Raw genomic sequence first — 26,152 nt, 5'->3', positions numbered from 1 at the left:
TTTAGTTAGGATAGATCATAGACATATATACACAGACGCCTCACTGAGCAGGTTGGTCCGTTGCTGCGATACGTTAACTTGTCCGCCATATTGGATGTGGCAGATCTGCCCGTAAACTAAAACAAGCAGGGCCGGTTTTAGCTATGGGCAATGTGGGCGACCGCCCAGGGCGCAGTCTCCGTAAGGGCTTTAAGTTAATGCCTCTTATACACCCATTCACACACACACTAATATATCTGGGAAACAAAGCTCTACTTTGCCACATCCAAAATGGCGGCCGCCACCGGAAGTAAACAAAACCGCGTTAATTGCGTTAAAATTAATCGACAAAATTAACGCGTTAATTTTGACAGCACTAAATAATATATTATATATAATATATATATATAATAAATAGAGAGAGAGAGAGAGAGAGAGAGAGAGAGAGAGAGAGAGAGAGGGAGAGAGAGATTTTTAAATCTGAATTTTACAGCTTTATTTCTGCTACTCATAATGGTCTTTATTTGTAGTATAGGAATATACATGCCTTTACCAATAGTAACACTATAGTTCTAGTACTGAACTGAAACCATTACTAATCATTACATATACACAATATGCAGCAGTGGCTGTCTGGAAGGTAGAAAAATCATCTAAAAACCTTGGGTGTTTTTACATAAATCTGAAAAGTCATGGTGTTTATGAATTATGATTGAATGTGTTGAAATAATGGCTGCTTTTATCTTGAATACTTTGCTGTGGCACCAGGGTTTGTCCTCATAATCTCTAATAACATCCTCAATCTGTCCCTGGCAGTAATTAGCTGGTGTTGGGGCTTCCTGAGGCAACCATTTTGTACTGCTGCTGCTGCTGCTGGTGGTGGCACACTGCCTGGACAGGGGGATTTGGCTTGAAAGAGGCCTGTGTGTCTAACTGAAATGTCTGTCTATCTGTCTGTCTGTCAGACATATCAGAGATGGAGTCATACCATTCCTATTCTCCCCCAGAGGAGAGGAGGTCTCGCCAGTCTGACCTGTCCTCCCACTCTTCTAATGAAAGAGACAGCCACAGGTAGGATGAATGGAAGCTTGACAATTCAAGTCTCAAAAACCGATACAACTGTCTTTATATATATATATATATTGTGTGTGTGTGTGTGTGGGTGTGTGTGTATGCTTAACAGAGAAGACCTAATGAGGTCTGCCATGATGTCAGCCATGGCCTCTCCGTTCAGAGTACCTGAAGATCCTCAGGCCTCAGCTCAGCTGCACAAAGATACAGTGCACATTGAGGAGCCCCCAGGTTATCACTCACTACACCATCCACCTTAGTCTACATCAACTGTCTCAATCTACCATGGCAGGATCACAGTCCTCATATTAAGAAATAGACACACAACCCAAAATTTCTCATAGCTTACTGGAAAAAAAAAGTTTTAAAACAGTGAATCTAACAAAGATTTAAAATCTGCTTTATTTAATTTTTTCGACCACATGGCAGCAGAAACGAGCTGTAAAGACCTATAATCTGAGCGGTTTCTGTTTAACTGATATATGCAAGTTCATCATCTTGTGAAGGAAAATGGCTCTTTAGCTGCCAAATGCTTAATTATTTTCACCAGCTGTGTGTGTTTGCTGTTTGGTGCTGATCTGGTTGTGTACAGTGGGTTTATCAAGCTTTTTCACAACTGCTGCTACTAAAACCAGTTACAGGTGGCAAAGTCAAAACATTGAGCTCTGTCTCTATTGAACAGTGAATATGTCAAGCTATACACGGCTGGTTCATTATGTGATTATCTTTAAGGAAGGAGTAGTATCAGCTGCTCTGACAGTCCATTCTGCGTCATCTGTTTTCTCCAGCAAAAGGCATGCTTTGAACCCTTCTATAATCTTCAAAGCTTCATTATACATGTACGCTTACTGACCCAACATGTCATTGGCAGTTGTAAACATATGAGATGTTAACAGCACTTTTCCTGATGTTCTTATCTACAGTCGCTGTAACGACAACGCCCAAGATTCTCCTCCGACCAAGTGCAGAAGATGAAAAAATATACGGGCAAGTATTTCTTGTTTGAAAAAGTTTCACTGATTTCCTTTCCACACTTACTGTATACATACATATACTGTATGTATGTAGTGAGTGATGGTGTTCTGATTGCAATACAATGCAATGCATTTAAAGTACTTCAGTCAAAACTAAATGTACTTATTATGCAGAAAATGGCTTCTTTATAGCATAATGATCACAAGTGCAAATACATGAATATTGTACTTACACAGAGTACTTGAGTATAAATGTCCAGTTGCAGGAGAAGTTCCACCACTGCTGAAGTGAGAGAAGCTAGGTAATTATTGAAATTATTCAGTAAACACAGTACACACAGGTGCACATGTAATACATATTGCCCCATCAACCAGATGAGTTGCACTTTTTTTTTTTGTAATTATCTTTTTATTGAATCCATTTAGCATTGTTCCATCAACATTCAATATCTCACACATATGTTTTCCATGTATGTAGATCATGCAAATACTTCACACCAGGGATCATAGACATAAATATACTAGACTTAAACACAAAATGCAGTATACTACATATGAGTACATTTTTCCCTACCATCCACATTTTCGTTCCCCTCATATAAAGTCCTTTCACTCCTGATGAAGGAAAATGCTGAACACAATCTTGTAAACCTTAAACATTTAAAATGTGTAGCCAGAACCAAGGGTGTTCATAAGATCCATTGTTTTTACCAGATAAAGTCTGTTCTAAATGGTGTTACAAAATCAACCCAGTTATTCCATAAAATCTTAAATTTATCGGATTCTAGTCTAACTGAGAAAGTCAACTTTTCCATTATAAAAATATTGTGCATCACTTCAACCCAATCCTTCATTTTAGGTACCTCCGTTTTCAGCCACTTGCTGGTGATGGCTTTTTTACCCGCCACTAACATTGTCCTGAATAAATATTCATCCCCTGAATTCGCTATTCTCTAGTTCCCTTTTCCCAAGTACAAACACACCAATGTAAATGGAAGTTCCACTTTCAAAATTTTCTCCATGCTTTTTTTTTAACTCTTGCCAATAAGGTATGATAGAGGGGCATTCCCAGAAGATATAGAAATGATTGGCACTATTCTCTCCACATAGTCTCCAACATCTCGTATTACGAGATTTCTGTTGTGCTGGTGTAATAAAATATCTGACTATATTTTGCCAACCATATTCTCTCCATGAGAGGGAACATGTTGTCTTCCATTGTTGTTCATTGATCTCTTCCCACTCCTCCTCTGATAACATCTGCTCCGCCCCCTCCCACTTCTCTTTTATATAATGTATTATAGCCTTTTAAATTCTCCACTTCTTTATACAATTTTGAGATTAATTTCTTGAATTCTCCACTTCTTTATACAATTTTGAGATTAATTTCTTGCCCGGATCTGATTCATATTCATAATTTTTTAATAATTCCTGACTCTACCTCATCAAAACTAGACTTTTTTTTTATAGTTTTCTCCATATAATGCTGCATCTGTAAGTTGAGTTGCACTTTTGTACATCATTTATGCAATATCACACAAAATAAAAAACTGAAGATGGAAATGTATGTGTGACTGATTACAGAGTCTGCAGATTTCTGTTGTGTTTGTGTCAAATGGCCCATTATATTTTTCATTAATGGTGGTATTTCCCCTCCTGTAGGCAAAACACAGTGATGGTGAACTTCCAGAAGGGAGACAGTGTTGGGCTGAGGCTGGCAGGAGGAAATGATGTTGGCATCTTCATTGCTAGTGTTCAAGAGGGCAGTCCTGCTGAGGAGGAGGGTCTGCGCATCGGAGACCAAATCCTAAAGGTAGCCATTCCATTTCATAAACAAATATAAGCACAAACACATTCACACAGTTCAAACTACAGTGTGAATGTGTGTTTACTGACAGAGTGTTAGTGTAATTGTCTTTTTATCTTAATATGAAAGAGTCATAATTACTCTACCTTTTGTGTCTTCAAGGTGAACAATGTTGATTTTCAAGGTGTAGTAAGAGAGGAAGCAGTGCTCTTCTTGTTGGAGATTCCTAAAGGTGAAGTGGTCACCATCCTGGCCCAGAGCAGACCTGATGGTAAAACAAGAATCAGGACACAACAAGACACTCAAGCATATACTCATTACATTTTTCTGCACTTAGCTTCCTTCTTTCATCTCTTTAGTCTTAGTGTGCAAATTACCTAAAATGATCAGAATTCCAACCTTTTCATGTTCATGTTTCCAGCAGGAGTCTTTTTTCATCTGCTGATGAATGGTAAAACACTGCAGTTTATTCCAGACCCAGTTTAACATAAATCTGCCAAATAAACTCACTAGAGCACCAAATGTTGCTTCATCTGCTGCTGAAAATAAAATAACCCCCAATAAATGCCAAATATTCAAAAATTAAACAAATTTACTTTTAAGTAGTTTTTAAAGATTTACAAATTAATGGACTTGAAGCCATAGGCTGGACAAGGAAGTAAGAAAGTATTTAGGGACAGACTTAACACACTGTGGGTTTACAGCTCTTTAATCATAGCTTGAGTTGGTACTCTGATGTTTCAGCAGTGATCGAATGTACTATGACTAGAAATGCTCAATGGATGGAACGTGTTAATCAAAGTCATTTTAATAGACTAAGCTGTAGTTAATGTCCCAGAACATAGCATGCTTTACCATAGAGTTGCACGATACCCACGGTATACCCGGTACCCCGCGGTGCCAAATCATAACCGTCGCTACTATACTAGAAATTTTACACGACGGTACTACCGTGGATTACTATACTACCGGTGCCAGTCTCCGCTACATAGCGGCCGCCTCTGCTCTCCTTCCAGCTTCTCACTGCATGCTACTCCTTTGTAAACAAACCAACATGGAACCGCAACCGAACGTCACAGCTGCTGAATGATTGGCTGTTTGCCTGTTACTGGTGACGTCCAGGGATATAATAGGCTGTTTCCACACGCTGGGTCCGCCCGTCTGTTAGCTGATTGGCTGTTCGTGTGTTTCTGCCGGCAAGAACGAACTCCGCGAAGACAGCTCCGCTTCCATAGAAACTCGCTTCAAAACAAACAACAGGCTAAAGTTCTGTCTCGCACAGACACGAGACAACACACTCACCATGGCAGAAGCACCGGGCCCGAGCAGCAAGTCTGCCATGGCGTCTTCGTCAGAGGCAACACTAATTTTGCTTAAAAAACAAACGTCGTTGTTTCAAACTAACTTGTACAAATACATTGCAGTTTATAAAAATAATAATAATAAAAAAAGGCCGCAGTATCGCGATAATACCCGGAACTGCGATACTTTGTCTGGTATAGTATCGTGGTTACTCATTTTGGTATTGTGACAACTCTAGGAGGGATTCCTCTCCCAGGACGGACAGACGTGCAATGGATGTCACGTGTACAGAACAGATCAACACAAACATATTGTACAATTACAATGAATGATAAAATAACCACAGTAGCAGATATGGTAGTAATAATGGCAATAATAATATGCGTAGTGGACATCGTGCAGGATCACAGCAGCAGCCACGATCCATGAGAACCTGCTGGACGACAGAGCACAGAAACTCTGTGGAAGAAGTTTAGTTAGTAACATGCATTAATTAGACATGTAAGTTTACAGATGGTGGTAATGGTGAGAGAGAGAGAGAGAGAGAGAGAGACTCCCTGCACACAACACGAGGTGGAGACCGAGCTACACTTCCTAACCACCTGCCATCTGTACAAAGACATCAGAGACATATATTTCCTACAAATCACAAACACCCAGAAGGACTCTGAGACATTAGACCACATCAAAAAACTTCCATACCTGCTGGGTGAAGTTCAGCAATGTGCAAAAATAGCTGCAAGATTTGTGAACTGCTGCGACCACAGAAAGAGGTCCAGCCGATAGGAAGGACAGACATAAACCATCTTCTCCTGCTGGACATCATTTACTTTGTACATGTTGAACAATTAAATTATTATTATTTCATATTCCTGTATTTTATGTTAAGACATTTATCTGTGCTTCTTGTTGATGTCACGCTTTGGCAATGTTAACATATGTTTCCCATGCCAATAAAGCTGTATTGAATTGAATTGAGAGAGACAGAGACACAGAGAGAGAGACAGAGAGAGAGTGAGGGGAGGGAGGGGGAGTCCCCCGGCAGTCTATTCCTATGGCAGCATAACTAAGGGATGACCAGAGCCAGCCCTAAATATAGGCTTTATCAAAAAGGAAAGTCTTAAGTCTACTCTTAAAAGTGTTGACCGTGTCTGCCTCCCGAACCCAGAATGGTAGTTTGTTCCACAGAAGAGGAGCTTGATAGTCATTTTATCAGTCATTGTGATTCATTGTCATTTTATCAGTCATTGTAATTGTACAATATGTTTGTGTTGATTTGTTCTGTACACGTGACATCCATTGCACGTCTGTCCGTCCTGGGAGAGGGATCCCTCGTCTGTGGCTCTTCCTGAGGTTTCTTCCACCTTTTTTCCCTGTTAAAGGTTTTTGTGGGCAAGTTTTTCCTCACTGGAACCGAGGGTCTAAGGACAGAGGGTGTCACTCCCTGTACAGATTGTAAAGCCCTCTGAGGCAAATGTACTTTGTGACTTTGGGCTATACAAATAAAATTGATTTGATTTAATTTGATTTGATAGCTAGCTCTGGCTCCCAATCTACTTTTCAGTGATCAATACTGTAAGATGCTGACTCAAAGTTTTTTTCACATAAAACTGAAAATGTTCCTCACAGCCCGCTGTATGAAAGAGATGGATGGTACTAACAACCCCTTGACAATTTAGCAACTCTTAGGGCCTTGAGACATGGTGGTGCTTACAGGAAAGTGCTCAGTAAATTATGATATGTCTTTTGTAAAAGTGGAATTTTTAGCTTTATGTGACACTAAAGTAAAGGTTAGGAGATCACTAAAATGATTCATCTTTTTGGAACCATTCATTTTCATACCAAATTAAAGGCTAACGTGGTCTGTAGTTAAATTCATTCTGGTCTTTTAATTCCACTTTTGTGGTAAAACTTCTACGTAAATGCATGCTTTTACATGCTCACAGTCAAGCATGACAGACAGTCAGGACATGAAGGTGATTAACATTAACCTTTACCTTCACGCTGTCCATTGTGTCTCAGGAGGAATGGCTGCTACTCTGATGTTTAATGACAGATGCACAGCAGCAAAAATAATAATGATAATTATAACTAGAATATTTTTAATGCAAATATGATTAATAATAAAAAGAAGATAAGAGTTTATTGGTCACAGGAGGTCTTCCAGTAGTCTAGGCCTAAATCAGTATAGCGATAACCCTAACCATAATTACATTATCTGGCATGTACAGTAACCATTCAGCTAAAAGTGCTCCTCTCTCACTCTTATCCTTCTTCTCCTTCTCTTATGCCTCCTTCTCTTTGCCTCACTTTTTTGGCTGGCTAGTCTATAATGATATCCTGGTGTCGGGGCGTGGAGACTCCTTCTTTATCCGGACCCACTTTGAGTATGAGAAAGAGACTCCTCAGAGCCTGGCCTTCACCCGGGGGGACATCTTCAAAGTGGTGGACACCCTCTATGATGGCAAGCTCGGCAACTGGCTGGCAATCCGTGTTGGCAAGGACAATCAACTACTGGAGAAGGGCATCATCCCCAACAAGAGCCGGTAGGGACATCGGGTTCCTTCTTTTTCGGGCCTACGAAGTCCATAAATGTGTGTTCTCCAGAGGGCTGCAGGCCTTGGTGTGTTTCAGACTTTCACCTAACAACATGTGAAAGTCCCTTTCCAGTGATGGACCTGGGTGGGGGCTTCGCCCAACCACTCTTGAGACAGACAGGCACTGTGCAGTTATTGTCTGCATTGTTCATTACGTTAAGATTGCAAAGACCCAAAAATAGAGATGAGGGTGGCAGTGTGACGGACTTCTTCTATTTACGACTGTGGACACTTACAACAAGTAGAAACACTTAAAGTCTGTGTAAAGGCAATTCTAAGACTTCTTTCAAAATACATAAAATATGTTGTAAATTAGTTGCTGAAAACATGTGAAAAAACTTTGAACGATTAATTACTGAAATGTAGATTTAGAGGTTCAAACAGTTTTTTACCAGTTTTCAGTCCAGGATTTTGTGGGCGGTCCTTAAAGGGTGGCTCGATGACAGACTGAGGCCACCCTGAGCATACCCCTGCACCCCTAGCAGAGAGATGGAGATGAATTCATCTCACTCAGAGTGTTTCAAAGTTAGTCATGTCATTTTCTGAAATCATCTGACACGTTTCAGTGGCTTCAAAATGGCTGCTTGACTGCTCCCATGAGTGGGCGTGGCTTCAGCACATTCAGAGGACACGCCCCCACAGTCTGAGCTGAGAATTCATTTTTACCTGATTTTGACACCTCATTTCATAAACTTGTTGATATTTGTAATCATTCAAGTTTTGCTGGATGATTAACAACACTTTCTTCCTTGGTCTGACAAACTCAGAACACATTTATTCTTACTTTAGGCAGACTTTAAGAGGCAGCAGTTGTGTTGAAAATAAGTTTATTAGAAGCACACTGAGGATAGAGACAGGACTTGTTCATCCTCACTAGATGTTGAAGTCTACAAAGGATTAACCAACAAGTTGATATACACCAGTTCCAACACAGACTAAAGGATGGAGTTAAACACTCTGCAGTGATAGTGTTCAACTTTTCACACAGCACACACATAATGGGAATAAGTTGTCATGACCTAAAAAAGTGTCATGCGTTTAAAATATACATAAACGAGATAATTTAAGGTGAGCACTACCACATGGGTACAACTGACCACTGACAGTACATTTGCAGATTGTGTGATCAGATAAGCAGGCAAGGTTTACAAAGTGTTTCTTTCAAAATTTTCTGACAGTCCAGTAAATGGACTTGAGTGACTAAGATCTCTGTCAAACCTGATGAGCTGTCACATAGTAGATCAGATGCCTGTTCAGCCAACCATTCTTCCACTTACCCTTTCAATTCCTCTCTCATCTTTTCCTCCATCACCACTCTCTCATCTTTAATGCATCTTCTTTTTAGAGGTCTTATCTTCTTCTTTTTCTTCTCTGTTGCTGTCCTCGCTGTCATCTGACTGCTCTCCACCACTTTATACATACACTTTGGGTCCAGTCTCCTTTCAGTGGCACAAAATTAGGAATAAAGATGCACAACCCTTTTGCACTCCAGTTACATACATGAATTGGCCCAAGAGGGTTATTCTAATTACAGGTCCAGAGCCCAGGGGCTAGTAAATCATTTGTGTGAGAAATTGTGTCCCAATAACTCTTGAGCTTTGAGTATAGTAGTATTCATTCACACTGGGACAAATGTGGGTGTACTTTAAAATGCCTGCATGAAGAATCTGTAGCTAAGTAAGAAATGAGCATGTTCCTCCCAGTGATGTGATGTGCAAATATGGTAAATAACCACTGACCATGGATCACTGACTACACACTGCACACCTGATGACCTCACAGACTATAATGACAGAGCAAAAAACTGTGTTCAGCTGTGACTTTTCAACATGTGTTTGTGTGTGGACACACTAAGAACACTTGACATGCTGTCAATAGTGACAAGAAGAGGGATCAATGATAGATCTATTAAAAGTATATCTGTCTAGTTTAAAGAGAAATATGAATATAGAATCAGACTAGCACATTTAGGACAGTTCAGATCTGTGAAAAAATTGAATTAGCTTCTGTTTCATGTCCAGTTTGATGGACATGAACATGTATGTGAATAATGTGAATAATAGGTGTATCTGTCCTGTCAGAGCGGAGCAGATGGCCAGTGTCCAGAGCTCCCATAAACCTGTTCCAGGTGATCGAGCTGACTTCTGGCGGTTGCGAGCCCAACGTTCTTTGAAGAGGAAGGACCTGAGGAAGAGCAGAGAAAACCTGAGCAGTCAGACTCTGGCCACCCACTTTCCAGCATATGAACGAGTGGTGCTCCGAGAAGGTGAGTGCTTTAGTTGTACAGAATGTTTGTTAGATGATCTGAAGACATGCTTATTGTTCTTATTACGATAAGATGTTCATTTGGATTGATCAGTGAGTCTGTCTATTATCCAGCCTCAGATATTTGATCCCTTCTTTAACTCAGGATCTGTTGAGGTCTGAAAATATTTACTATCTAGATCACAGTGGTAGATGATATATTGCAATATAATTGTCCATTGGCTCAACTCCTACCATTATGTGGTGGGACATGTAAACTAGTTAAGGGCATGTACTATAGTTTTCTCCTGTCTGGTGTGATAACTGGCTAAATTTTGAGTGTGCTCGTAAAAGAGACTCAGCGCTCCACATTGCCACAGTGTTGGACATTGTCACACCCAGAATCTCATGCTTTTAGACTGAAAATCAGATTTGCCATGTTTAACAAACCCATATTGAAATATTAACTTATTTCTTTATGGTTTTTCTTTGTGTATAAAAGTATGTATTCATTTACTTTTTAATATCTTTTCTCTTTATTTATGATTTATGATTTATGAATTTTGTAATGTGTCATCTCTGTGTCATCTCACACAGGTTACTGCCATTTTGCTTTTTCAAGTTAGACATAACATTCTCATATATGAATGTGTATGTGTTGGGGTCCACAGGTGTCCAGATTTGGCTAACATTATGTAAATGATGTGTAAACTGTGATCAGCAGTATAACCACAGTGTATCGTTGCAGCTGGTTTCCGGCGTCCTGTGGTACTGTTCGGCTCCATCGCTGATGCTGCTAATGAGAAACTGGCCTCTGAGATACCCGACCTGTTTGTTATTGCCAGTGAGTCTTTTCCAGTCTTCATGTATTTGTTTTGTGAAAGTCTTTTTGTTCCTACCTGAATAGATGTTCTGGTATTGCTTCTAAATGTCCTTTCTGTTTGGTGGTGTTATATTAGAAACCGAGCCGAAAGACGCTGGTTCTGAGAAGTCCTCAGGAGTGGTCCGATTGAACACCATCCGACAAATCATTGAGCAGGTAACCAGACACACACACACACCTACAAAATGTCAATTTATGTCATGTTCAATATTTTAATTTGAGGGAAACAGTTCGAGTTTATTAATCTTTTTCTGATAAGAAGTCAAATATCTAGTTGCAGAGGGAGGTGTTGAGTATGCATGCAGGGAAAGCTTCTGTGGAATGATTGTATCGAAGGCTGAGCTGTGTATAAGCAGAATCCTGTTCTGTCCCTGTGGGGCAGGGTAGTGTGGAGGGCAAATGATATGGCATCAGGTTATAGCAATTTCCACACAGGAATGGGTTCAACAAGATGGGAAAGGTGGCTTTGATGTGACTCATAACTAACCACTAGAAGCACTTCATGATAACAGAGGTCAATGCAGTAGTCACTGAGGCAGGATGCACTTGATATCTGGGGAACCCTGATCATGGTGGCTGTCTTGAGGCCTGAGGGGTATTCAGAGATTCAAAGTAGGCACACAGAACAGGAGGCACTGACATCAGCTTGTGATGTGATTTTATGCTCAGTTATGGCCTGTGTATCCTACCACGTATCCCAAAAATAACTATGGATTTTTGTGCTTTGGTCCATTTTTATTTCCATTGTTTTTTGAGAGCTCGACTCTTGCTGCTTCATCTCTGATTTGAAATGAACATCTCTTTTGAAACATCATATCGTGTGTGCAAACAAAAAACTACAACTCCTATGAAAATATACATTTTAGCTTTAATCTTTGCTGTTTACTCACCTATTTGGTCATGTTGATGTCATTTAACCTGCTGTGGTATTTGGTATAAATGACAATCCCTGTTGAGACAAATTAAATGAACAACACAAAATACTGTTGAGTAGTTATGTTTCACAGCTGAATTTTGTCATTGGTGTATTTTAAATATGAATGTAATTTTAAATTAAGTTTTCCTGTGCCTTTCAGGACTTTTATTCAAAGTAAGCTGTACAATATTCAATTCAATTCGGTTATTTTTTATCGATATAGCGCCATAGGACACTTTTCATACAGAGCAGGTCTAGACCGTACTCTTTATAATAATATTTACAGAGACCAACAGTTCCACCATGAGCAAGCACTTGGAGATGGTGGCGAGGAAAAACTTCCTTTTAACAGGCAGAAACCTCTGAGAGACCCAAGCTCATTCCACCACGACTGGTTGAGTTAAAGAGATAGAGCGGGCCATTAACATTATTCATCACTACACAGGACAAACACGCCCTGCTGGATGTGACACCCAAAGCAGTGGACACCCTGAACTACACCCAGTGGTACCCAATTGTCATCTTCTTCAACCCAGACAGCAAGCACGGCATCAAGGCCATGAGACAGAGGATTGTCCCCAACTCCAACCGTAGCGCCCGCAAACTCTACGAACAGGCCGTCAAATTGAGGAAGACCTGGTCTCACTTATTCACTGGTACAGTTAACACACACAGTGTGTATTTGCTGTTTTTTGAGAGTGTATACTGAGATTGGATGGTTTTCTCATCCAGCCACCATTGATCTGAACTCAGCCAACGATGCCTGGTATGGCAGCGTCAAAGACTCCATCAGAGAGCAGCAGATGCAGGCTGTCTGGGTTTCTGATGGCAAGGTACACACACGCACACATACACACACACACACACACACACCGACCATTATTTAACCAGAGGTAACCGGATTTTACATCCCCCACATGTAGAGTATGTTTCAAGTTATACTGACGTGTGTTTCTGTTATTTTGTCCATCCCATTCATCTCAGTGAGCATAGACTAAATAACAGAAGAACAACTCTGTTTAACATACAGCATATAACAGTTTAACTGTGACACCAATCGGTTTTGTTGGTTTTGTGACACCAAAATGATCATCCAGTTGGATCAAACCTCTAAAATATTTTCAGCACAAACAGTTTCATGAAGGAGGATTTATTGTTGTCTAGATTGCATTAGTTTAACTAGGTGGAGCTCTAAACTGCTCCCTGTATAGCCTAGTTTGTTCTTATTCAGTCTCATTAGTCTGTAGTAGAATAATTACCCCTCTATGTAATTTTCGTAGCAGCCACTTATGTGTGCGCTCTGAGCAGGCTCACTGTGTGTCTTCCTACTTCCTGCCAGTAGTGCTCTACAGCTCGGCTCTGTTTGTCTTTCTTCTCTTTTGTTCTTGTGCTATCCGTCTGTCCATCCTTCCTGCCTGTACACCCAAGATCCACCATGTGTCTCTTCTAGCTGGAGGGAGTAGAGAGTGATCTGGACTGCCAGGATGTGGAGCGTTTGTCCTTCCTGTCCGCTGACTACCTCAGTATGGACAGCCGGCTGACCTCAGACCTGGATGACACAGCAGATGAGGCTGGGACCTACACCGACAATGAGCCAGATGTGGAGATGATGCACATCTCTGCCATCAGCCGCTCATCTGAACCCGTCACAGCTGAGGAGGTCAGAGTCAAACACACACACACACACACACACACACACACACACACACACACACACATTCACACACACATACACACACACACACACACACACACACACACACACACACACACACACACAGACTTCCATACAGCTAGTGTGCATTAAAGTAATTTCATCTTTTGAACTATTTGTGTACATGACATGACCTCCATGATGCTCACTGTACTGCTGTGTATCAGCAGCAACCTCTGACCTCAAAAGTATCTTTTATTTAAGACTTGATCTATGAATTATGAGTAAACTTTTAAATATATTTATATTATATATTTATATTATACATTTAAAACAATTATTGCTAGAATTGAATGATACAGAATGAACAGAAGAGTAAAAAGTCACAGTAAAGTGTGAGATGATAAAAAAGCCTCTGCTTCTTTTTGTTTTGTTTGAATTGTGACAGTGAGCACATCTCCCTGAATGATTCAGTTCAGTTGTATCGTTTTAGATAAATTCTTTAACATAGAGGATGTCAGTGTGCAAATACATGATAAGTGGACTGATAGGATTTTTACCTGCCTTTTGTCTCAAGCACTTCATTTGTTTGATAATATGTATTTGATGAGGGAGATACCAGACACAGACACACAGCCTGATACACATGTCAGGGTGGTGCTGCCATCTGTAGTGCAGATAGGTGATTACAGCTCCAAGCCTGCCATGACAGGAAACTACATTTAGCAGTAGTTTGTGCTGCATGTAAATATAATGATCAGCAAACATTTAAATCTGAACATTTTGTCATCAGACTTAAATCAAATCAAATCAAATCAATTTTATTTGTATAGCCCGAAGTCACAAAGTACATTTGCCTCAGAGGGCTTCACAATCTGTACAGGGAGTGACACCCTCTGTCCTTAGACCCTCAGTTCGAGTGAGGAAAAACTTGCCCACAAAAAACCTTTAACAGGGAAAAAAGGTGGAAGAAACCTCAGGAAGAGCCACAGAGGAGGGATCCCTCTCCCAGGACAGACAGACGTGCAATGGATGTCACGTGTACAGGACAAATTAACACAAACATATTGTACAATTACAATGACTGACAAAATGACAATGAATTACAATGAATGATAAAATTACCACAGTAGCAGATATGGTAGTAATAATGACAATAATAATATGTGTAGTGGACGTCGTGCAGGATCACAGCAGCAGCCATGATCCATGTGAACCTGCTGGACGACAGAGCACAGAAACTCCGGGGAGATACAGAGAGATATATATAGAGAGAGATAGATAGAGAGAGATAGATAGATAGAGAGAGAGAGAGAGAGAGAGTTTTCGGTAAGGGAGATGTGACTGCATCTTCAACCAATACCGTGCCTGGCTAGGCATAACCCTGGGTGGGGGGTGGAGTCCCCTAGCAGTCTAATCCTATGGCAGCATAACTAAGGGATGACCTGAGCCAGCCCTAACTATAGGCTTTATCAAAAAGGAAAGTCTTAAGTTTACCACAATACAGCATGAACAAACAAAAAAAAACCTGAATTCAGGGTGAAATGGGTGTAGTTTATGTACAAAAACAGAAAAGTAACGAGGGCAAGGATGAAAAATACTATACAGCAGTTATGTGTGACAGAGAAATGACGACTTCTTCTGCATGGAATTCTGTTGAGACAACAGGAAGAGTTGCAAAGAAGCAGCCGCTATGTATCACAGGCCGTAAAGGTTGGTTTTGTCAAGAAGGTAAATGGTGATGCATGTGGTTCGTTAAATCAGGCCCCCCGTCTGTTGTTGAAATACATCAATTGTATCTTAATCCTGACATACAGTCTAATAACACAAGTCAGTTTTAAGTATTTCATTTTGGATAATCAACACAACAAATGTGTGTGTAGATCTTGCGCAGGTACAGTCCAGACATCAGGAGTCGCATGAGGAAAATCAGCAGCCGGGAAGTCCTGAACAGGTGCAGCCCTCCACCCGTCTTCTTACCAGAAAACAAGGTGAGGGATATCTATACACCTACACATACATTTACTTGCTGACTTCACATTTGTAGTTTTGTAGCAGCTGCTTAGTTCAGTTAAGATTTTAATTAATTGACTTTCTCATGTCACCTAAAATAAGCCAGATAAAGACGTGATGTGAACATAGCTTATGGTTGATATTACAGATTAATATAACTTCATGGTCCTAGAAGAACCATTTTCTCATGTCTTCATCATGATCGCTTCTACTTCCTCATTCATACTGAAAGTCATTCAGTGTGTATACTGTGCATTCTTTGTAGGGACTAACCAACTCTGCAGTTGTCGTAGAGAGCTCTTTTTCAGTCCACAAACCAGAAATAAAAGAGAATGAATATTATCTCACACTAATCATGTGTACACAAGCATGACCCCAAATGAATTTGACATTACTGTTGAAATGTAAAATGTTTACATTGTCATGTATGTTCCTCAGGAAGTCAGAGAGAAATGAGAAAAACAATGATCCAGGATAGAAATAATATTGTAGAAAAATAAAGGATTACAAATATTGTGTTGGACTGTAGCACTGGACACTGTATTGTTGGAGTTCCTGCTTAGTGTTGAACAACTGGACACCATCACTGTTTGCTGATTATGTCAGCCGTTATGCCTAGTCAGGCACAGTATTGGTTGAAGATGTATTCATATCTCCCTTTACTGAAAAGTATCTCTCTCTCTCTCTCTCTCTCTCTCTCTCTCTCTCTCTCTCTCCCTCCCTCTCCCTCTCCCTCTCTCTCTCTCCCTCCGTCCATTACCATCTGTAAATATGCATGTCTCATTAATGCATATTAATGCATGATACTTCCCCAGAGTTTCTGTGCTCTCTCATTCAGCAGGTTCTCGTGGATCGTGGCTGCTGCTGTGATCCTGCATGACGTCCACTACATATATTATTACTGTCATTATTGTTACCATATCTCTATTACAGTTTAAAGTTAGTTAATGATTGGCTGCTGCTGTGCATCTGTGTCTCTCTATCTCTCTCTATCTATCTGTCTACCCCCCTGCTTCTTTAATTCAACCGGTCATGGTGGATGAGTGTCTACCAATGAGCTTTGTTTGGGTCTGCCCGAGGTTTCTGGCTGTTAAAAGTTTTTCCTCGCCACCATCACCAAGTGCTTGCTCATGGTGGAATTGTTGGGTCTCTGTAGATGGTATTGTGGAGAGTACGGTCTAGACCTGCTCTGCATGAAAAGTGTCATGAGATAACTTTTGTTATGATATGGCGCTATATAAATAAAATTGAATTTAATTGAATTGATTGTAGCAGCTGTTGAAAGTCTTGTGTTACATGGTTTGTTTATCAGAAAAGTCTGGTTGGTGAGAGCCATGAGCACTACACACTGTAAGAACTGTATCTGTTCTGGGTCTAATGCTTCTCCTTGTTGGTCAGGTGAAACTATCTCTGAGGGATGACCCGGTCCTCATGTCAGGCTCCACCAGTCCACACCATCACCACAGTCAACACCACCCTCCACCTCCCAGCTCCAGCCGAAGTTATGATTCTCCCTCTAGCAGCAGCCCCGCCAGTAGCAACAATGATCCTCCACCACCCATCTCTCGTTCAGCTGTGTCCTCCAGCCCGCTGCCCCCACCTCCGGCTCACCAACTCAACTACTGCGGCAAACTGTGGCCCCTTGGAGCGCCCCAACCCCCCCCTGTGGCCAAGGCCAGCAACTTCAGGAGCACAGCTGAGGCCACAGTTCATTCACCTGTGGCTCTGCCAAGTGTGACCATGGCGGAATGTAGGCAGCAGAAGGAGACGGCAGAGGACAGCCCTGTGGATGATCCATCCATGAAGTCCTTCTTGGGGAAGATCAAGGCCTTTGAGAAAATGGATCACTTCGCCCGAGCGCAAAGGATGCTGGACGTGCAGGAGGCACAGAATGCCAGGGTAGGCATACCTTCAAACTGCATTTTCATAAAGTGTTTTACACACAGTGTTACAGATACTCTATCTGTAGGTGGACTACCCAACTCAACTCAATCAAGGTCAATGTATCTGTCACATATAATCATAAAAGAGTTTTTAATACAATTCATTTTCTTTATGTAGCGTCAAATCAGAACAGAAGTCAGACCCAACAATTGCAGTGAAACGTATTTCTGTGAGCTCTTACTATACATTCTTAATTGAACTAAATAATAATACTAATAATAGTTTGTGAGTAATAATAACAGTATAATAACAACAATAGCAATAAGGAACTAGAAAAGTTTCTAAAGAAATTTTGAGTGTGCGTGACTCTGGCCCCGTAGTCCCCATGCATTATTACTGACACTGCTCAGCAAATTCAGTACTAGAAAAGAAATTTTGAGTGACGAGTGGGCTGTTGCTGGGGGTCTGTATACAAAAAGCACACCTCAAACAATCATATTTAACATGTTTATTTAGACACAGGAGCAACTAGCGCTTACATGCTAGCAATTAACATTAGCATGTTATCATTAACATGTTAGCATTAACATGTTAGCATTAACATGTTAACATGTTAGCATTAACATGTTAACGCTGATGCGCTAGCATGTTAGCATTAGCATGTTAGCATTAGCATGTTAACATTAGCATGTTACCAATAGCATGTTAACGCTGAAGCGCTAGCAGTTAGCATTAGCATGTTAGCATTTGCATGTTAACATTGATGCGCTAGCAGTTAACATTAGCATGTTAGCATTAGCATGTTAGCATTAGCATGTTAGCGCTGATGTGCTAACAGTTAGCATTGGCATGTTAACATTAGCATGTTAACATTAGCATGTTACCATTGGCATTTTAGCATTAGCATGTTAGCGCTGATGCACTAGCAGTTAACATTAGCATGTTAGCATTAACATGTTAACATTAGCATTTTAGCATTAGCATGTTACCATTACGAAGATGTCGATGATTACGTAAGGGCTCATCCTGCTCAGTTAGTCCGGTTCAATGATTGGAAATACGGTTTGGCCAAAAGTCCTTCCTTTTCGAGGGAAGGTCTAGCATTTCTCTTTTTAACAGGTGCAGACCAGCTGCTGCTGATTAGGTCCTGGTTGCTTGGCAACCTCAGCCTGCTGAAGGAGGAGAGGGGGGGGGGCCAGCAGAACCGAGCGGGGCCATTTTAGTAGTTCTTGGCACTTAATTTGAACCTGTCTTGTAAAATGGCAGACAGAGACAGCAGAGCGTTAGCGCAAGCTGTAAAGATGCTAATGTTACAGCTAATGCTTAACATGGCAATGCAACTGCTAGACCATCAGTGTTAACATGCTAATGTTAACATGTAATGTAACATGCTATGTTAACTGTTAGTCCATCGCGCTAACCATGCTAATGTTAACATGCTAATGCTAACATGCCAATGCTAACATGCTTAATGTCAACTGCTAGCCCATCAGCGCTAACATGCAAATTGCTAACGTGCTTTACTGCTAAACTGTTAATGTTAAATGTTTGCCCATCCGCGTTAATACATGCTACTGCGAAATGTGATGCTTACCATGTTAAATGTAAATGTAAATGGACGTACTTATATAGCGCCTTTCTCGGTCTTCCGACCACTCAAAGCGCTCTACCATACATATCTCATTCACCCCCTTCACACACATCTCAGTACACTGATGGCATTAGCTACCATGCAGGTGCCAAATGCTCATCAGTTTGCAGATCTAACCATCTCATTACACCTTCCCACACCGATGGGCACAGCCTTCGGGAGCAATTGGGGTTCAGTGTCTTTTCCCAGGACAATTCGACATGCAGACCGCAGGAGCGGGGATTCGACACCGCCGGATCATTTTGATTAGTGGGACGACCCGCTCTGCCGACCGCCACAGCATTCGCTGTTAACATGCTAATGGTAAACTTGCTAATTTGTAACATGCTAATGTTAACTGCGAGCACATCAGCGTTAAAGTTAAGTTAAACATGCTAAATGCTAACATGCAAATGTTAACATTGCTAATGTTAACGCTCAGTGCATCAGCTTAAAAGTTAATTTAACATGCCTAATGTTAACATGCTAATGCCACATGCTTAATGTTAAACATCTAATGCTAACTGCTAAGCCCATCAGCGCTTAACATGCTAATGATAAACATACTAATGCCTAACTGCTAATCCATCATCATTAACATCTAATGTTAACATTGCTAATGCTAACTGCTAGCTAAAAATGCTAATGTTAATTGCTAGCACATAAGCGCTAGCTGCTTCTGCATCTAAATGAACATTTTTAAAAATGACTGTTTGCGGTGTGCTTTGCATACAGACCCCCTGCAACAGCCCCACTCGTCACTCTCAAATTTCTTTTCAGTACTGAATTGCTGAGCAGTGTCAGTAATAATGATGGGGACGACGGGTATTCAACACACAACGGCTCGGCTGGGACATGTGTTGCTTATGGACTTTTCTAGCGTTCTCGGCAACTGTTTTGCCAAAAATCGACATTACGAAGCCCAAAAAAGAATCGGGTTGTGTTATTGCTGAGAACTTTCCCGAGCTAGAGTGGTGCTGTCCTCCTAGACGTGGAGAGGGGAGTCGAGGATGAACGATCAGGGAAAAAATATTTAAAACGGATTTGACTACTGTGGCCTAAATGCCCAGCTACCAGACATGATTATCCCCTCAATGTAGGAAATTTGCGGTGATGCAGTGGATAGTGATAACACTGTTGTAAGCTTGTCTCTTTTATAGTTTTGGCTCCATTTCCAGGCAATTGATCGAGTACCCCCTCCACAGCCTCATTCACTCCCATTGTTAAAAAGGGCGGCGAAATTTTCTGGAGGAATGCAGAAGTACGTTCTCCTCTTGCTCCTGAGGGACATTTCTTCATTTATCGACACAAAACAACATGTAGACGATCAGGAAGAGCTCATCCTGCCTCAGGTTAAGCCGGTTCAATGATTGGAAAATACGGTTTTGGCAGAACTCCTTCCTGTTCGAGAGGAGATCTCCGCATTTTCTTCAGTCTCTAAGTGACATCTAACAGGTGCACGATCAGCTGCTGCTGATTAGGTCCTGGTTGCTTGGCAACCTCAGACTGCTTGAAGGAGGAGAGGGGCGGAGGGGCCAGCAGACAGAAGCCGACAGTGGCAATTTTAGTAGTTCTTGGCATCTAATTTGAACCTTTCTGTGTAAAATGGCAGACAGAGACAAGCAGAGCGTTTAGCGCAAGCTGTGTAAAGACATTTGCTATTTGCAAAAAACAATTAGCGCCCAATGCTAAAATTACTGATAAATAACATTTAGCCACTAAGAATTAAATACATGTTGATGCTAAACAAGTTAATTTAACATGCTAATGTAATTACATTAGCACTAGAATTAAACACATGTTAATTACTAACATTTGCTAATGGTTAAAACATTGCTAATGGTAACTGCTAGCGGCCATAAGCGTTAACCTGCAATGTTAACATGCTACGTTACATCTAATGCTAAATGCTAGCGCATAAGCATTAACATGCTAATGCTAACATGTAAATGCTAACATGATAATGCAACATGCTAATGCTAATGGTCGTGCTCAGTGTTAACATGGTAATGCTTAAAATGCTAATGCTACATGCTAGCGCATCAGCGTTAAACATGTTACATGAATGTAACCATGCTACCATGCTAATGATAATTGCTTAGCATGTTAAGCACTACGCTGCTCCTGTGTCTAAATAAAAAAACATGTTTAAAAATGGACTATTTGGGTGTGCTCTTTTGTATACAGACCCCCAGAACAGCCCACTCGGTCACTCTCACATTTCTTTTCTAATACTGAATTTGCTGAGAAGTGTCAGTAATTAATGGCATGGGGACGACGGGGGCCAGGTCACGCCACACTCAAATTTTCTTTAGAAATTTTTTCTAGTTAAACTTATTCTTCCACCCTTTTTTTTGTCAGCTTACTCCTCCCAGAGTTTTGTCGCACATACACAAAACGGGTCTTATCGACACGACCGGCTCGGCCGGGAAATCGTTGCTATGACGTTTCTAGAGTTTCGGAAACGGTTTTGCCCAAAAACCAGGCAAAAGGAAAACGAAGCCAAAAACTGGAATGGGTTGTGTATGCGAGAACTTTCCAGAGCTCGAGTGAGTGATGTCATCGCTAGAGTGGCGAGGGGGTAGGAGAACGATCAGTGGAAAAAATAAAACGTATTCGACTTACCGTGGCCTCAAATGCCAGCTACAGACATGATTATCCCCTCAATGTAGGAAAAAAATTCGAGGGTGATCGCAGTGATAACACTGTTGAAGCTGTCTCTTTTATAGTTTTGGCTCCATAGAGGGCTAATTGATCGAGTACCCCCCTCCACCGCCTCCATCCACCCCATGGTTTTTTGCACACAGATTTTCTGAAAGGACCATGGAGCACGTGTGCTTTCTCTGACTCCTACGGCAAAAGTTTATACAATTTTCGCCTGAAACTTGGCACAGACATTATACACAAGACGCGCATTTTTGCTCATTTCAGATTTTGGTTTGATGCATACCTTATAGGTTTTTTTTGGCCACCTTCGAGGGGGACTCATTCAGGATCATATTACTGTTGCATCTCAGGGGGACAGACAGGCTGCATGCACGCCCTGTGACTAATTACTTGATCTGCAGCTCACCCTGTTGCTTGGCAACCTCAAGCATGCCTTTGACTAATTTTTTGAAGTCTCTGTATTGATATCAGACTATCAAGACTACATTTTTATGTCGGCCATTTTATCCTTGTCTCTCACAAAAACAAACACATAGATAGAGAGACAGACCACCACCCCACACAGGCAGAACAGCACACACCACACACACACCACAGACAAAGTTTTTCAAAATAGAGTCCCTTCAAAAGAAGAGCCAATAAAAAGGCAATGATTTGACACAGCTTGTTGTATTACTACTGCATTTTCTGAAGCAGTGTCAGAATAATGCATGGGGACGCGGGGCCAGAGTCAGGCACACTCAAAATTTCTTTAGAAATTTTTTCTAGTTATTCTTACGCCCTTTTTTGGTTCGCTATCCTCCCAGAGTTTTTGTCGCACATTACACAAAATCAGGTATCAAAAACGACCGGCTCGGCGGGAATCGATGGCTATGGACTTTTCTAAGGTTCGCATGGTTTTCGCAAAATTTCTTCCCAAAACACTGCGAAAAAATTCCCATAGGGAATGAATGGGAGGCCGAAAAAAAGTACATTTCAACAGACATTTCAACAATAACTGCTCCGGCATACTTTCACCGAGAGACTTAATTTAAACTTAAAACGTGGTATGCTTGCTTCTCTTCAGGGATTCACTACACTCATCGACAGCTTTTACCGTTTTTAGCTATCAAGGCTACAAAGTTGAGCAGTTTTAGTCAAATTTCTGGGTTCTAATGGGTGTGTATGTGGCGGAATGTTTTGTGCTAGAGTGGATGAACATCATCAGCTAGAGTGAGGAGCAGGGAGAAAAATCAGTGAAAAATAATAAACGATTTGACTACGTGGCCTCAAATGAGCCACTACAGACACGATTTATACATAGAAACGTAGCAAAATTTGTTGTCTCACTCACATTCGCCTGCTAAAGCTGTCAGACATTTAGTTTTTGGCCTCGTACGTGCTCATTGATCGACTACTCCCACCAACAGCCTCGACTCCCATGTTATGAGGCTGTGGAGGGGGGTACTCGATCAATTAGCCTGTATGGAGCCAAAACTATAAAAGAGACAGCTTCAACAGTGTTATCACTGCGATCACCTTGAATTTTCCTACATTTGAGGGGATAATCATGTCTGTAGCTGGGCATTTGAGGCCACGGTAGTCAAATACGTTTTATTTTTTCACTGATCGTTCTCTCCCCTCTCCACTCTAGCGATGACATCACTCACTCTAGCTCTGGAAAGTTCTCGCAATACACACCCATTCATTTTTTGGCTTCGTTTTTCTGGATTTTTGGCAAAACCGTTTGCCGAAACTCTTAGAAACGTCATAGCAATCGATTCCCGGCCGAGCCGGTCGTTTCGATACCCGTTTTGTGTATGTGCGACAGAAACTCTGGGAGGAGTAGCGTGACAAAAAAAAGGGTGGAAGAATAAGTTTAACTAGAAAAATTTCTAAAGAAATTTTGAGTGTGCGTGACTCTGGCCCCGTCGTCCCCATGCATTATTACTGACACTGCTCAGCAAATTCAGTATTAGAAAAGAAATTTTGAGAGTGACGAGTGGGCTGTTGCTGGGGGTCTGTATACAAAAAGCACACCTCAAATAGTCATTTTTAACATGTTTATTTAGACACAGGAGCAGCTAGTGCTTACATGCTAGCAATTATCATTAGCATGGTAGCATGTTAACATTAGCATGTTAACATGTTAACGCTGATGCGCTAGCATGTTAGCATTAGCATTTTAGCATTACCATGTTAACACTGATGCACTACCAGTTAGCATTAGCATGTTAGCATTAGCATGTTAGCATTTACATGTTAGCATTAGCATGTTAATGCTGATGCGCTAGCAGTTAGCATTAGCATGTTAACGTTAGCATGTTAACATTAGCATGTTAACGCTTATGCGCTAGCAGTTACCATTAGCATGTTACCATTAGCATGTTAGTAATTAACATGTGTTTAATTCCTAGTGGCTAATGTTAATTAACATTAGCATGTTAGCATTAACTTGTTAGCAATCAACATGTATTTAATTCTTAGTGGCTAATGTTATTTAGCAGTAATTTTAGCATTGGTCGCTAATGTTTGCAAATAGCATGTCTTTACAGCTTGCGCTAACGCTCTGCTGTCTCTGTCTGCCATTTTACACAGACAGGTTCAAATTAAATGCCAAGAACTACTAAAATGGCCACTCGGCTTCTGTCTGCTGGCCCCTCGCCCCTCTCCTCCTTCACGCAGGCTGAGGTTGCCAAGCAACCAGGACCTAATCAGCAGCAGCTGATCTGCACCTGTTAGAATGTCACTTAGAGACTGAAAGAAAATGCTGAGATCTCCTCTCGAACAGGAAGGATTTCTGGCCAAAACCGTATTTCCAATCATTGAACCGGCTTAACCTGAGGCAGGATGAGCTCTTCCTGATCGTCTACATATTTGTTTTGTGTCGATAAATGAAGAAATGTGCCCTCAGGAGCAAGAGAGAGAAACGTTACTTCTGCATTCCTCCAGAAAATTTCCCGCCTTTTTTAACATGGGAGTGAATGAGGCTGTGGAGGGGGGTACTCGATCAATTAGCCTGTATGGAGCCAAAACTATAAAAGAGACAGCTTCAACAGTGTTATCACTGCGATCACCTCAAATTTTCCTACATTTGAGGGGATAATCATGTCTGTAGCTGGGCATTTGAGGCCACAGTAGTCAAATCCGTTTTATTTTTTCACTGATCGTTCTCTCCCCTCTCCACTCTAGCGATGACATCACTCACTCTAGCTCTGGAAAGTTCTCGCAATACACACCCATTCATTTTTTGGCTTCGTAATTGTCGATTTTTGGCAAAACCGTTTGCCGAAACTCTTAGAAAAGTCATAGCACACATGTCCCAGCCGAGCCGGTTGTTTTGATACCCGTCGTCCCCATACATTATTACTGACACTGCTCAGCAAATTCAGTACTAGAAAAGAAATTTTGAGAGTGACGAGTGGGCTGTTGCGGGGGTCTGTTGTCAAAAGCACACCATCAAACAGTCATTTTTAAAAATGTTATTTAGATCAACAGGATCAGCTAGCGCTTATCGTGCTAGCAATTAACATTAGCATTTTTAGCTAGCAGTTAGCAGTTAGCAAGTGTTAACATAGATGTTAATGGACTGAGAGATTAGCAGGTTAGGCAGTTAACAGTAGGTTTATACATTAAGCATGTTAAGCGATTGATGTTAGCATTAGCATGTAGAGTGATGTTAACAAGTTGCATTAGGCATGTTAACATTAGCATGTTTTAACTGGGATAGGCTATCGTTACATTAACTGAATCGTTCAGTACATTAGCAATGTTAACATTATGAAATTACATGATTAGCATTTAGCATGTTTAACTGTAACATTAGTGTAACGCTGATGCCATAGCATACTACGCACCAGTTAACATTAGCATGTACTAATTCTAAGCAATGTATTTACCATTAGCATGTTAACAGCGAATGCTGTGGCGGTCGGCAGAGCGGGTCGTCCCACTAATCAAAATGATCCGGCGGTGTCGAATCCCCGCTCCTGCGGTCTGCATGTCGAATTGTCCTGGGAAAAGACACTGAACCCCAATTGCTCCCGAAGGCTGTGCCCATCGGTGTGGGAAGGTGTAATGAGATGGTTAGATCTGCAAACTGATGAGCATTTGGCACCTGCATGGTAGCTAATGCCATCAGTGTACTGAGATGTGTGTGAAGGGGGTGAATGAGATATGTATGGTAGAGCGCTTTGAGTGGTCGGAAGACCGAGAAAGGCGCTATATAAGTACGTCCATTTACATTTACATTTAACATGGTAAGCATCACATTTCGCAGTAGCATGTATTAACGCGGATGGGCAAACATTTAACATTAACAGTTTAGCAGTAAAGCACGTTAGCAATTTGCATGTTAGCGCTGATGGGCTAGCAGTTGACATTAAGCATGTTAGCATTGGCATGTTAGCATTAGCATGTTAACATTAGCATGGTTAGCGCGATGGACTAACAGTTAACATAGCATGTTACATTACATGTTAACATTAGCATGTTAACACTGATGGTCTAGCAGTTGCATTGCCATGTTAAGCATTAGCTGTAACATTAGCAT

The 26,152-nt window shown here is 41.1% G+C and overlaps 1 protein-coding gene across 1 annotated transcript in view; it reads left to right on the top strand.

Annotated features, from left to right (window-relative positions):
• Positions 1 to 17,597, top strand: part of LOC104938752 (tight junction protein ZO-2) — a 52,246-nt gene extending 34,649 nt beyond the window's left edge. The window contains exons 13-27 of the mRNA XM_027276911.1: positions 945 to 1,050; positions 1,142 to 1,281; positions 1,974 to 2,037; positions 3,687 to 3,837; positions 3,994 to 4,102; positions 7,460 to 7,679; positions 9,812 to 9,996; positions 10,723 to 10,818; positions 10,934 to 11,013; positions 12,219 to 12,429; positions 12,506 to 12,606; positions 13,224 to 13,433; positions 15,311 to 15,418; positions 16,839 to 17,339; positions 17,502 to 17,597. Of these exons, the coding sequence (XP_027132712.1) occupies positions 945 to 1,050; positions 1,142 to 1,281; positions 1,974 to 2,037; positions 3,687 to 3,837; positions 3,994 to 4,102; positions 7,460 to 7,679; positions 9,812 to 9,996; positions 10,723 to 10,818; positions 10,934 to 11,013; positions 12,219 to 12,429; positions 12,506 to 12,606; positions 13,224 to 13,433; positions 15,311 to 15,418; positions 16,839 to 17,339; positions 17,502 to 17,582 (2,363 nt within the window). The 3' untranslated portion in view covers positions 17,583 to 17,597. The remainder of the gene's footprint in view (positions 1 to 944; positions 1,051 to 1,141; positions 1,282 to 1,973; positions 2,038 to 3,686; positions 3,838 to 3,993; positions 4,103 to 7,459; positions 7,680 to 9,811; positions 9,997 to 10,722; positions 10,819 to 10,933; positions 11,014 to 12,218; positions 12,430 to 12,505; positions 12,607 to 13,223; positions 13,434 to 15,310; positions 15,419 to 16,838; positions 17,340 to 17,501) is intronic.
• Positions 17,598 to 26,152: the final 8,555 nt, after the last annotated feature.

Source organism: Larimichthys crocea, unplaced genomic scaffold (assembly GCF_000972845.2).
Source record: "Larimichthys crocea isolate SSNF unplaced genomic scaffold, L_crocea_2.0 scaffold689, whole genome shotgun sequence".
Lineage (NCBI taxonomy): Eukaryota > Metazoa > Chordata > Actinopteri > Sciaenidae > Larimichthys > Larimichthys crocea.
This window is presented reverse-complemented; position numbering and strand designations above follow the sequence as displayed.